The sequence below is a fragment of the Scardinius erythrophthalmus genome (genome assembly GCF_964197995.2).
Source record: "Scardinius erythrophthalmus genome assembly, chromosome: 20".
Taxonomy (NCBI): domain Eukaryota; kingdom Metazoa; phylum Chordata; class Actinopteri; order Cypriniformes; family Leuciscidae; genus Scardinius; species Scardinius erythrophthalmus.
In genome coordinates, this window is record NC_138240.1 from 13,328,914 (window position 1) to 13,343,828 (window position 14,915).

General features: G+C 39.8%; 1 protein-coding gene across 1 annotated transcript in view; it reads right to left on the minus strand.

The window, feature by feature from the left end:
- The window catches only part of nol4la (nucleolar protein 4-like a), a gene marked incomplete at both ends in the record, with an annotated part of 41,535 nt that extends 27,830 nt beyond the window's left edge, over window positions 1-13,705 (minus strand). Inside the window, 2 exon segments of the mRNA XM_081349788.1 lie at window positions 13,345-13,423; window positions 13,425-13,705. Coding sequence (XP_081205914.1) covers window positions 13,345-13,423; window positions 13,425-13,705 — 360 coding nt within the window.
- Between the last annotated feature and the right edge of the window lie 1,210 nt (window positions 13,706-14,915).

The following is a 14,915-nucleotide window of genomic DNA, read 5'->3' on the forward strand; positions in this document are numbered from 1 at the left end:
TAACCCTGATGAGGTGAACACACTCCTCATTCACTCTTCCTCAAAGCACAAAAGCGCAGTGTTTAGATTCTCAGGTTGAGCTGACTGTTTGTTCCCAACGTGGAGCAACAGCGTGTGTGTTTAATCATTAAACCACTGTAGAGCTGAACTGGTGTGTGTGAGATGCTGCTTTCTGGGCCTGAAAGTGCACGGTTGCATCATCCTCTCATCATTTTAAAGAAGCGCTGTGAATTGTCAGCAGCAGCAATCAGCATTTCCTCTTCTACAACTCTATCTGTCTCTCTCTTTTTTTTGAGACCCGGCAAGCCTTGGCTTTTTCCAGATGTGGCATATTTTTCAATCTCCCTCTCCTCTTCTCTATCCCTCCTATTCTCTTTCTCTCTGCTTTTCTCTCTCTTTCTTTCCCTCTCTCACCCGTCCCGCTCCAAACAGCTCTGTTGCTAGGAGACTGGAGGGGCTGATTCGGCAAGCGGCCACCCCGACCCCCCACCCCCTCTGGCAGTCGCACACACACAGACAGAGTCTCTGAACATTCGTACACACACAGGGGCAGTGAAGGGAGGGGGCAAGAGAAAGGAGGCAGCTGGGTCACACTCACTCACACATACACGTATGCATGGGCCGACAGAGATAGAAGAGCCCTAGCAAATATTTATGTTAAAAGGGTAAAGAAGACCTGATAGACTAGAGCTACATAACCGAGCATGACCGATTCAGCAATGAACGGGACATGACAGATACCCATACATCTAAGATGCTTTAAAAAAAAAAAAAAAAAAAACACCCAGTACTTGAACCATATAGCTTGAGTAGCAAGTCAGTACATTTACGCATTTGGCAGATGCTTTTTTATCCAAAGCAACTTACATTGTATTTCAAGGTACAGATTTACATTCTTATCAGTTCTTGCTTTCCCTGGGAATCAAACCCATGACCTTGACGTTGCAAGCGCCAACACTCTACTGTTTGAGCTACAGGAAAACTACAGTACGGCGTGGTGTCACCACATTATAGTCTTTCCTCACTGCTGCCCAAACATTAGCTTTATCAGTGTTCAGATAAACTAAAGCAGTGATAAACTACAGCATTGTAAATTAACAAACACAGATGTAACAAATAGTAAATTATCAGTCTCTATTGGGGTCAAGAATAATTTTTATTTGTATATTTTCTAAAGAAAATGGACTACTATTCTTATTATTATAAATGTTATTAAACTTCTTTAAAACGTAAGTTAGATTGGTTTAAAAAATAATATCACACCTATTCTGCACAAGCCGCACAATCTGAGATTTCATTCATCGCTATAGCACAAATGGTGCAGGACGACTTCTGTCCGAAGTTTAATTCTAACCCACCCATATGAGCAATATTTACTAATTATATTACAGTGTGAGTGAATTGAGTGTTGTCTGCCTTCAGACACATAGACACTTAATATCCAGCAGTATATTTATGAATTGCTTTGTTTGTTAAAGCTGCCATAGCACATTACATTGATATAGTGCTTGAGGGAAAATGGGGGAAATATTTGTATTACAGTGGAAGAGCCAGAAATGTGTGTGTGTGTGTGTGTGTGTGTGCACATGTGTGAGAGAGGAACTGTTTCAACAATGCAGGTGATTCAGATCAGATTGTTGCAAATCTGATAACAGGTCACCTCTTAAAGTCCCATCTCCACAATGTGAGGCCAGCAAAGGGTATGGACCTAAAATCGTAGAGACCGGTTTTCTCAGCGGGAGGTGGGAGCTTTAGAGGAGGTTACAGGGCAGGGGTGTGGCATGTGAATCTTTGTGCACGAAGGTCAAGAAAAGATGAAGTGTAATCGCTCCGTTCCTTTCCTCTCATCCCATTTTTTTCAATCCTCTGACCCCCCACCCATTCTCTCCACCTTCCTGCCACTGTACATTCACAATGCTTTTCCATTAAATCCATATTACACTTTTCCTCATTCCTAACCCTCCCTCTTATTCAGCCACTCGTTTCTTTCTCCCCTCGTCTCTCTCTCTCTGACTCTGACAGGGTGTGACGGACGCTTTCAGCTCCTCGAACGGGCTCTTCCCTTAGTTCCATCTGACTCCCTGCACCCACATTACCCAGACACAACTGATCATTAACTGTCATCTGCATTAGTCTGTCACTACAAAGCTTTGGTCTCTATCATGCTCCCTTAAAAATATTTTTTTGTGTGTCTGATGTGCAGTTCCTTACGTGTGGTAGTCAAGCACGATAGCAGACATTGTTGTGAGACTGCAAAAGTCAACATGAAATCAAAAATGTAGTAGTTTTTTTTAATTATTTGTTTGAAATGAGTTTCCTTTTCAACTGACATCACTTAGCTATTGGATAATGTTAAGCTACATTATTAATGCACATTTTAGCATACTTGTGATACAGTATGTAACGTTCAATCCAATCAATTCCCGTCTTACATTTTTTTTCTCATTTAATATCAAATTTGACTCAAAAATAAGTCACATTACAAAGTGAAATGAGTTTGCAAATGGAAATTCATTGACTATCCAAGTTTATTTAGGTAGAAAGGTTGGTGTGGTTGCACAAAAATATTTTCTGTTTTAGCTTTTTTGGGCCAGTATGTCCAGGATGTTTGGTTTTGGCCAAAAATTTTCATTTCGATGTATCACATGACCAGATGATCTAAACAAATATTCGTAGTTGATAGCCTCGTGGACAGCTTTCTGACACATAGTGTGGTTGCGCTTCTGAGTTTGAGTCCGGGATTGTGGTCCTTTCCAATCTTGTCCCCCCTCTCTCTCTCTCACTTTGCTTCCTGACTGCTCTCCATATTATAGGCATAAATGTCAAAAGTAAATCTAAAAAAAGATTTTCTAGAATTTAAAGAATCCATCAAAAACCCATTTTAATCAACCACTAATCAGAAAACCTCAAGCTACAGTCGTTACAGCCCTACATAAGGCTAAACCACAGATAATAAAACACTTGTTTGCATGTGAGTATAAACGTGTTCTGTTCATGCTCTGAGGTGTCTGCTGGGTCACGTGACCCTGGTGTCATGGTGTAATTGCGTGGTGGGGAGAGGGGTGCAGACAGTGAGACAACCGGACAGGATCACAACGCTAATGAGAGACTGCAGCAGTTAATTACAAAGGAGAGAGAGAGAGAGAGAGAGAGAGAGAGAGGCACAGAGGGTAGGGAGGGTGAATATGAGGAGGGGGAGATGGAGTGAGACACTCTTTTGTCCCAAAGCTGCATCCTCCCAGAATAGAGATGGGGAAAGCTTTTATTCGATCGCACACACATGCACACATCCTCCCAAATCCGCTCAGGGAGGCAGCGTGTACCAGGACTGTGTCTGTGTGTGGTTATCTGTGTAGGTGTGCAAGTGTGTGTCTGTAGGAGCTTTCTCCCTGGTAGGGGGGAGGCCCTGGAGCCAGTTAAAAATGGTGTTAATTTCTTCTCCTATGGGAGAGGAGAACGGTCTCTCCATGGCAACAGAGAGAAGGAGCCGAGGGGAGGAACACCAGAGCAGCACCATCCGCGACCCTCTCTCACCACACACACAAGCACATGCGGTACACTCTAAAACAAACACACACACTGACTATTTACATATACATTCACCCTAAATGTAAATAACTTTGCTTTTCGCATTTATACATTCCTCCTACATTCCTACTGATTCAGACCCAAGGGTTCACACAAATGGACAGATTCTACTTTTGTGAATCCCAAAACCTCAAAGACAACATCATAAAAGATGGGAAATGGTAAGAGGAGAGGAGAGGAGAAAGGATACTAGATCAGATCACCTACTTCTGAATCCAACATCCATTTCAAGTAGGAGGCTTCTCACTTCTAAGAGACAGACTGAAGTGGGTCAATCAAGTGGTGTGCGTGTGTGTGTGTGTATGTGTGTGTGTGTGGTAGCACAATCAGAACAGTTCTTAATGAATCTAGATGGTAACATGGTAACATTTTTTGTCCTCTGATATGATTGCTGGCAGTTAACAATGCAAACTTTTAGTTAAATTAATCATTGGTTTGTATAAGCAGCAGATGGCTTCCATTAAGCAACTTTTAATAACTGTTCAAAAGTTTAGGAACAGTACTTTTTTCTTTCTTTTGAACTTATTATTCATCAAAGAAACATGAACAAAAAGTATCATGGTTTCTACAAAAATAGTAAGCAGCACAACTGTTTTCCAACATTGATGATTATAATAAGAAATGTTTCGAGCACCAAACCAGCATATTAGAATGATTTCTGAAGGATCATGTGACACTGAAGGCTGGAGTGAGGGCTGATGAAAATTCAGCATTACAGAAATGAATTACATTTTAAAATATATTAAAATAGAAAACAGCTATTTTAAATTGTAATAATATTTCAAATTATTATTGTGTGTTTTTACTGTATTTTTGATAATATTAACGCATTCTTGGTGACTTTTAAGTTTAATAAAAGTCTCTTTCTTTGAGTTATTGTGTTTTTTTTATATATTAAACTTTCAGAAGAAGAACTGATTTAAGGACTTTTGGGTCAGTGTTAATGAAGTATGTAAGATAGAGAGAGCCTTTGTGTGGGTAGACATTGTGGCTGCCTTGTATGTTGCTTGTGGACAGCACAGTGCACTCTGTGGGCTTTTCATGTCGTAACCTGCTATTGCAAATGCATCATGCAAAACTGTTAGCATTCATGCAAATGACTGGTAGATAAAAGGCCACTGTTGAGACACAGAGTGTCTCTGGGTTTGGAGGGGCGGGGAGGGGAGCTGAGGGAAGGTCTGTTTAGATCCCTTTTTCTCCAAGGCTCTCTGCAGATACGCTCGCTAATTAATCACTTATCATAATGAGATTTTTGCCTGATTTTCTTCCTCAGTGATATGCTAATAATGGAATCGAAAAGTGGTTTGCTACAGTTGAAGTCCTTCTCTTCTTCACGCATTTGAGTTTGGATACGTGTACTGTTGTCAGCAGTCATTTCGATTTGGGTGGATATGTGTGTATTTTTGAGATCTTCAGGACAGAGGACAGTGTCTCCTGATCCCTGCAGGCCGGACAAGAGCGTCTCTTGAGAGTGTTTCTTTGCACAGATTAGCCTTCTGCTGACCTGGAGTTCTGAGCAAGAGAGAGTAGACGCTAAAAACACGCAAAAGCACACATACGCTGATGAAAACAGCTGACATCAATGTTGCTTTGGAGAAGGTGTTAGTTCTGAAGCTTTTTTTCCCCTCACTGTCTCTTATTCAAAGAATTATTAGAGAAAATCTTTAAAGCATATTTACAGCTTGTGACTGTTTGTTTTTACAAAAGAATCCCATGAAGTATTAGGGCTGGGCATTGACAAAAATGTCAAGATTCGATTCTTTTTTTATTCACAAGCTTGCAATTCAATTACAATCTCGATTCATTTTAGATATATATCAGGTACAGTACATGCTAATTTTTCTCAAGGAACTTGTTTTCATGACGGATTTATTAAAACGTAGGCCTATATTAAATATTAAACAGGTTACATAAAAATATAATAAATATGTAATTTAGTTCATATTTATCAAAATGCTCCTCTCTAGATTTTTCTAGCTAACTATTGAGCTATGGTCATTAAGGCTTTTCTGAGGTAAATATACCTAGCTACTGAATCTCTAGATGGCGCAGGCAGACAGGTCCTTAAAGGGGTGATATAATGCCCTTTTCACAAGATGTAAAATAAGTCTTTGATGTCCCCAGAGTGTGTATGTGAAGTTTTAGCTCAAAATACCCCACAGATGTTTTTATACAGCATGTTAAAGTTGTCACTTTTTTAAGGGTGTGCAAAAACGCACCGTTTTTGTGTCTGTTCCTTTAAATGCAAATGAGCTTCTGCTCCCACCACAGAGGGCGGAGCTTCAAGAGCTTGTGTCCTTTTATCTCACACAGACATGCACTAAAATTTTCAAAAACTTTTAGCCTTTTATGTTCAAACTGAAGTCAGAAAGATGGACTCAAGAAGACAACATTGTGTAGACAACATTTCTGAATGGTTAATTGGTGAATTTATGTAGCTCATTGATTAGCATAGTCTTGATAATATATAAATCGTGTTCCCAGGGGCGGGTTTATGTAAATTTTAGGGTTAGTGATGTCACTAAAAAAAAAGCCGTTTGTTGAAGTCCTTAAAAAGCTATTTCTTTAAAAGAAAATATCTCCCTTTGCTTTGAACTTTGAGCGTTGTAACTTTGCAGATGTTGTTTATGCTCAAACAGCAACATTTTTCGACACTGTGTGATCGGGGCCTAACTAAAGTTATAAAAGTGAAATCATATTCAACCACCCCTTTAAGATGATATCTGATGATATTTACATCATTAACTACATGACACATTTGCAGCCAATGAGTTTGCTGCTCAACATTTAAATTGTTGGTTAGCATTTACAATAGCAGTTTGCAGCAGAGAAACCCCCACCTTCACCTGCTCCACTTGTATCTGCTACGGTTCATTTTATACATGCTATTTGTACTGAAGCAGTATGTCTTACATGCTCAACAGCAGCGTATCAGTGTATGTATTGGCAGTAGCAAGTTCCTGTATTTGCTCTGCAGCAGCAATAGCCTACAACATTAGCAATAATCAATATCAGCAGCAGGAGCTTAACAGATCTATTCCTCCAAGACCAAATATATTAACATTGTTACATCAATTACCATGATAAAGATCTTCAGAGAGTTGTCATGATAGAAATATTGAAACATAATATATTTTTATCATCTTTCCGCAGTAAAAACACTGATTAAGCAATTACATGAGATGTCCATTTATTTCAACATACCTTTTGATGTACAGTCATCTGTATTTTTGTGGTATACTGTAACTTGAAGTTAAGAGGAAGAGATGATTGGTTCACTTGTGCTCCGTGCTGCCACTTTGCTTGAACTGAGCTATATTTATTTATGTATTTATGTTTACATTTCATAATTAAATTGCCATCATTTGAAAACTAAGACTTTGTTTCATATCGAAACTGACAAAGCACAAAACAAAAAAGTTGTTCACGCAACTGAAAACAGCATACACCAAAAAAAATCTATTCTTTTAAGATTTAACAATGTCGGTTCATCAAAAAGAGATTGATATTTTCAACCAAGCCTATGTACCGTCTTGCTTTTCTTATAATATTTTTTATTTATTAATTATTACCAAATCATCATATTACTCAGCAACTCTGGTGCAAGAAACAAATATTTAGTTTCACCTTGGCCATGCAAAATGTGAATAATTTTCTTTCAATTTTATACTTAAAATTCACTCATCTGACATCCAAGCTTCTCAGCCGATAAGTCATATTAGGTAACAGATATGATGTAAGACACCTAAGGTTTTCTGAAACACCTGTATGCTTTTGTAGCATCTCTATCCCTCAGTAGATATGATGGATTGAGTGAGTCTCGAACGCTTGACCAGGAGATTTCCCCCAGCTCAGGGAATATACTCATGGTTGTCTTGCAATAGGCCCATACTGCAGAACACTGGCTAAACCTTCACTCTGTCACACACACATACATGGCAATGAGGATATTTCTGTTTCCGTTGGCATAGCAACAGAAAGCAATCATTTCCCTCACTTAAAATCTTGCAGCATCCTTTCTTCTCCTTTGCCCCCTTAATAAGAAAAATCTTTAAAAAGTCGCCCTCTCACTGGACTCTTCATCAGTTTCTGAAAATCAACAGAGACAGATGAAGGGGAAAAACGAGAGCGCGAGTGGTAGGAGAGCAGTGTGAAGTCTTACAGTAGGCTGTAGTATATCTGTTATTGTCAGCATTTGGTGCAAATGCAGCAGACTGTGAGATGTGTTTTAAAGGAGGTTTTACAATAAACGCTTATGGATGAACCAGGGCTAGTGTAAGAGACTTTTGAAATGGTTGATGTAAGTTGTTGGTGACTAGATGAGGCTTTATCAAAATGACAAGAATGAACAGAAGGCATCAAATAAATCAGTAAAGTTTCGTACATTTCTAATTTATAGCTTGAATACAGTGATAGTTACTGGTAACACATTCCAATAAGGTGATCTAAGAATGAACAATACTTCTACAAAATCTATTAATCTTAGTTAATATTAATTTAAACATTAGGCTACTAATACTTTATTAAAATCAAAAGTTATATCTGTTAACATTAGTTAATGCACTGTAAACTAACATGAACACATAATAAATTACTGTATTTTTATAACTAACATTAACAGATTAGATTAATAAAACTGTAACAAATACATTGCTCATTGTTAGTTCATACATTAATGTTAACAAATGAGACATTATTGTAAAGTGTTACCGTATAATTTATAATATTTAACATTTTTATAATTTTTCTAAAACTGTTACATGATATATGTATATCCTCAATAATCGCTGATTATTATTGCAATTTAAAACTAATAAATTAGTTGTAGCAAATTTTGTATTTTATTGTAAAAAAAGAAGAGAAAACTTCTGATTGCCTATGTACATGACAACTGGGTGATGCATAAGAATATAGGCTACTGTTGAAAAGTTTGGGATTTGTAAGATACATTTTTTTTAAGAAGTCTCTTGTGTTCACAAAGGCTGCATTTATTTGATCAAAAATACAGTAAACGGTAATATGGCAGATGGCAAAGCTGAATTTGCAGCTGCCATTGCTCCAGTCGTCAGTGTCACATCCTTCAGATATTATTCTTATGCTGATTTGGTGCTGTTGAAAACAGTTTCATATTTTTGTGGAAACCGTGATATATTTTTGATGAATACAAAGTTCAAAAGAACAGCATTTCCTTGAAACAGAAATCTTTTGTGACATTATAAGTGAATTTACTGTCACAAAAGCAAAAACCAGAATGAGTAACCTGATTAAGCAAGCAGAAAAATCTTTCATTCTGAGCACCTGTGAATCTGTGGTTGCAACTAAATATGATATTGCGTGTTTTACTGCATGTGAGTGTGTTTTTGCTCCCGATGTTAGCCACAGGACATAACAGGTGATAAATGAAGTTACTCCCCCTCACTAGAAAGAGAGCAACAAAGAGAAAGAGCAGAGAGACATCAAGAGAGAGGGAGAGAGAGAATATTAAAGCAACATAGAGAAAGAGTTTGACAGACAGTGAGCAGAGCGAGCTTGTGATGCCCTGCAGCTGAATTGAGCACCACTCTCATGAAACAAAGTCCACAGTGGGCTTGTGACACAACAGATACATATTTAATAGCTTTATGAATGATATGTGCTCTGACAGAATTGCACGGGCCGCTCGACTTATATGCTATTGGTGGCTTTTTCGCTTCTCTTTCTCTCTCTCTATGACCACAGTGATAGTGTAACTCTCCTAAAACCACACAGGATAAACATCGCCTGCTCTATCAGGTCCCCCTCCTTCTCGCCCCCACACACTGAAACTTGGCACACCCATGGAGTAGTTGCATCAGAGAGGCCCTCCGCCACTCTTCTGCATCCCACACTGCACTGGGGCGCCAACCCACAACATGGCACCCAGCAGCCCTGCCACCCAGGGGGAGGTAAAAGGGAAGACACTACTCACATGGGGGGTGCTGCTTCAACACTCTGGGTGAAGTCAATTTTGTGTTTATTGCTGATGATAAAGAGAAAAGACTGAGAGAGTGTGACTGATAAGCAACAGTGTAGTCTCCTGTACACTGTCTCTTGACACAAAAATAGAAGCAGGAAATAATAAAAAAGTTGAACTAGGAATTAAACATGTAAATGCACACATACACACAAACTAACCTCAACGGACATGTCAGTTCTACATCAAAATATCCTCTTTTCAACCTGCTGTATTTAAAACCAAACTTTTACAAGATGAAAACAATTAGCTACATGTATAGTGCTAAATGGAAGCACAGAGATATTGTGCCACTATCTCTGTATCTTATTACTGTAAAAAGGTCCCCATTGCCTCTGTTCCTCTTATTATTCTGCTCTGTTTTGTTTGTTCTTTCTTTGTTTGTTGTATAATTTGTGTACATAGAAGTAGGTTGGGAAGGATCCCCTACTGTCCCAGTCCTTAATGAGATAATACTGCTGATGTGAACACGTGTGTACGTGTGTTGATGGTTGCGCTTCCTTGTTCTTGGACACATTGTGGCATGCTTATTGGTCAAGAGAGTGGCAGCGTGGGTATGAAATTAAGTGACCTAAGTTGCTTGAATTCATTGCCCTTTATATTGAAAGCTGCCATGTTTCATAATTGATATATATATTTATATATTTATTAGGGCTGTCGATTTACTGCATTCACTAGGCCTAATTAGTTATGGAAAAATAACGCCTTAAAATAATTTAACACATTTAATGCACCCGCCCTGCCTTGCCTATGTAGTTAATCTTACATTTCATAAAGTAGACTGGAGATGAACAGGGCAACAACTCACTGCATGATGTAGTTAGAATGCCCCTAAAATTCAAGATATCAGGGCAAAAATGCCCCTGTATGAGTTTTTGCCTCATATAGGCCTATATGGTATGATAGGCTACAATGTCATACAAGTAACGAGCGCAAAATGACACAAGTGCAGATTTTATCCCAAATAGCATGACTGCAAATATTATGTTGACTTATCTATACAATATTCAATAAATAAGAAGTTAATATTGTGATATATTTGACACAATTGTCTGTTTTTGCTTAATTTTTCCAACGTAAATATTGCATATAAAAGCCAGAGCAGAACTGCTGTGCATCTCCAAGCAACACGCAGCAGTGTTTAGTTTCTGAATGAATCCGCATTTTGAGCAATCGGGTGAACCAATGATTTAATGGCCCATTTATAAAGAGAGCCATTAGGTGTGTTCAACTTGCGAGAGCGATCCCTCTCGTGGTACTTTGATGTCATACACCAACTGGTCTGAGCAGCGGGTAGTTTCGAACACATTTACTTTATTCCTGAATGAATCAGCCGTTTGAACGAATCGATGAATGTAATTTCATATTTCATACATTTTACTATGGCCATATATATATATATATGTGTGTGTGTATATATATATATACAGGCGGCCTGTATATAAATATATAGATAACCTCCTCCATATGACAGAACTGGTCATCTGTGTGACTGACAGATCATATGAGAGGTGTAGTGTATATGAGGCTGTATTAGGATGCATAGAGGCTCCACAGAGAGACAGAATGACTGATTAAGGGTAAAACAAACACGGTATTAGGGAGCTGTTAAATAATGATAGTGAAAGCCAGTGTATACAGACCTCTGATCAGCTACATGTCCTCAGAGTAAGAGAGAGAAAGCGGTTGGTGGAGAAATGTGCGTGTATTCTGAGGGGGAGGGGCGTATTTCTCAACAAGTAATTCATATGTGTAATCATGAACTTCACTTTCACATCTGACTTGCACATTCATTCCATTACAGGAACAATTTATGGATAGAGGATCTGTAATTGCCACAGGCTCACTGGACGTCCTTTGGGTAGTTAAACCCACACATCTGTGTGAAGGGTTAACTGTGGCGGGAGACATTACTATGTTCAGAGTTCTGCCTCATTTCTTCTTAACACAGTCTTATAAATTAAAAGCACGCTGGGAGCTGCCTGTTAGGAGCTGTCAAATGGTTGCATAGCAATTATCTGCTAACGAGGATTAATCTGCGGTAATTTAGCTTTGGTTATTTAAAAAAAAAAAGTTAAATGATTAATTTTTTATTTTTTTTACAAAGTGATCGAAAGGCTCACTTGGTGGCTCCCATCTGCATGATTACCGATCCTTGTTGTGTTTTTATATGCACAGTCAGACATCTAGGATTTTATGTGAATAGTGAAACAGGAACAGCCATTAAAATACTCATTAAAAACAGTCTTGTCACCATTGTTCCTAATTTGAGTACTTATTTTTCTCTAGCTGAGGTGTGCCAGTCTCTGGGGAGTCAGTCCCTCTTGGATGGCAGACAAAGGTCTGCTGGTGGGACCCCTTGAGGGCAATACTCAAAATGGTGTCTGTTCATGACATTTTGAATGGCATAATGCACCAGTGGTAGTCGAGGACCTCCTAGTGTTCAAGAAAACAGTCACTTGCATGTATATCTCAGCCTTTACTGTAGCCATTAAATTTGGTCATTTTTTATATTCTGATTTAAAAAAAAAAAGAAAAAGAAAAAAAGAAAACCTTCTGTAATAGGTCATGATAACCATTCATGTCTGTTAAACTATTATTAAAACTATTATTGGCCAGACCAGGGCTTTAAATAAGCTCCGTGACCAAATACCTTTATGCATCGTAAAAAAATTAAACAGCAACATCCTCGCGCATCCTTGGGGTGCAGAATTTTTGTCCATTCCTGGTGCATCATATTGATTCTAAATGAAATTCTGCTCTGGTTGTCTTTCTAATGATGGATTCTGTCATAGTCCTGGGATATGTGGAAAAAACGCGAGCATTGTAGAGCAGAACAGGTAGGTTACCAGAGCAACGGGTGCCAACCGTCCGCTCCGCCCTCATCCGGTACAGAACAATGCAAGTGCTCTCCCTCTCCAGAATAAAAACGTACGAGGCGCGATCTTAATATAGTTGAGAATGTTATATTATACTTGCTCAAAGTACGCTGTTTTTATTAAGTGTTTAATGTTTGTTAAATGTCGCTCTAAATGACACATTGATCGGCGAGCGCGCGAGTGTCAGATGCCCACAGAAGGATGGTGCGCGAGACCCTCAAGTGGTCCACGACGAGAGCAGCTGAAGTCCCTCAAACACTGATTTACCGGAACACACCGATTTATTTACTTTAATATAGCTGTGTTTTAACGTCCACCATGTCGTTAGCCCCTCGGGAAAACTCTCGCGCCCATATGCGCCCCGGCATCCCAAGCAATTGGGTACACGAGCTCACCGCACTCGCGCTCCCGCTTCGAATCGAATCATCCAGTGACAAAAAACCTAGTGAGTAAAATCACGTTGTCTCAATCAACATTATCATGATTTCATATCATGGTTGAAAAACGGCCCACGTTTTGATTTGCTATGACATCCCGATCCCGTCAGCAGGACAACGTCATGCCAATTCGTCAGATACCATTCCTACACCGCCGTTATTGCTTAGAGGGACCGGCGTTGCTATGGCAGCCAGCTCTCAGAGTAAGGCTGTTCTGCCCGGTTGGGGTGAGGGATGAATATGTTCGGTCAACCCGAGGTGTAAAGACTGAAAAGTTGCGCACAGCAATGTGGGTTGCGCGTAGGTGGAATCAAACGAGCGCTGTCCCGAAGCATATTGAGAAAGGTCTGAAGCATCGCCAGACCCATATTGAGAGTTGAAATCCCACAATCACATACACACAGACACAATTCACTCACATACTGTCAAGTGGAAAAACACACTTTACCGTAGACTTGACAGGGACGTACAGGACGGGCTTCCCCGATGTCTCTTTCTTGTTGTGCTCGCCCAAGATGTTGCTGCCGACCTAAGATGTTGCTGCCGACCTGAAAGCCTTTGGACTTCACCCAGAATTTGAATTTGGCGTTGATGTGGCTGTTGTCGACATAGATACCGTCGGACTCCTCGTTCTGTAGCAGGGTCTGCATGATTTTGTTGTATTTTCGGCGCGTGACGGTCTTTGTTTTACCCGAGTCTCCGTAAGTCCGGAGACACCAGTCCTGAAATTCGCTGAACATCTCTGCCTCCAGCACGACGGGACTTCGGCTCCTTTTTGTTAAATCCGCGCATGGTTTCTTAGTTGCCATTCCTTCCTCTTTGTGAACCGCGTGCCCCTATTCGAACGATGAAATGCAACTACAAAGCCTGAAAATGATAGTAGACTCCCCCTCCTCTCCCTGTCCCGCTACGAGGATGGATCGCTTCGACACCGGTGCTGGAGGTCCGCCTCCGCTAAACAAGACGAAAAAAAGTCGTATTATGTGTGCCTGTTACGGGCAGTCGCACACCTGTTTGCAGAGACGCCTCGGTTACTGTCCCAAACCGCAACGGCAAATGTCACTTGCACACATCATCCGCTGAGGAACTGAGAGAGGGGGCCGTCCTACCAAGCGGGTATCTCCCACCTGTGCGTAAACGGCTAGAGGACCAGTATAAGTGGGAAAAACCCCCGAGGGTTGATACCGTAAACGTAAAAAAATACGCAAACCTTCCTGGCTCCAGGAAGCGATAAAAAGAGCTCGGTGTAACAGACTTTAACGGCCCACTTTTTAAACGACCGGCGCGAGCGTTCTAATACGGGATGTGGCACAAGCCTGTTGATGTCATACTGGCGTGAGAATACTTAACAAAAACGAATTGAGCGAATTATTTAAATACTGATGTTTCAAACAAAAACGCCATGCGGGTTGTAATACTGCCTTCACGAGCCGCCGTCACGCGCTAGTACTGTCCCACTCTTTCCACCTGTTTGAATCGGACCTGCGCGTGCACTGTTAAAGCCACGCTAGAGACCGTCCCAAATTGACATTTCTCGTTTATAATCTTCAAAATGTAATAGCTGATGGCAGTTTTGAGCCAGAAACGTCTGTCGTAGCTCACAATAAAATAAAAAGCAGTCGTAACGAAGTAGTAGGCTGTTTTCTTTCTATCTTTTTTTTTTCAGGAAGTAGACGGTGCAGCGCGTGGACGCAGTGGTTACAAAGCGGGTAGGCAGAAGCTACTGTCGCAATAAAGAGAACAAATTTCTTATTCAGACAAAGGATGACAAGGACCGACTTGATATTTCTAGTAATCAACATTAGTGAACACATCCCTGTTGCGTATATTTAAATATATTGAATAAAATAAACGGCATAAATTAATATGGTTTAAATGTTTTTTTTTTCTCTTGTAAAATGATGATTAGCCTACAAAGCAACGATAGCAATACCAAATGGTAATATTTTTCTTCATTTTTTGAGCATTACGGTGATTTTGGGGTATTTTTTAATGTTATAGTAGCCTACCCACTGATGA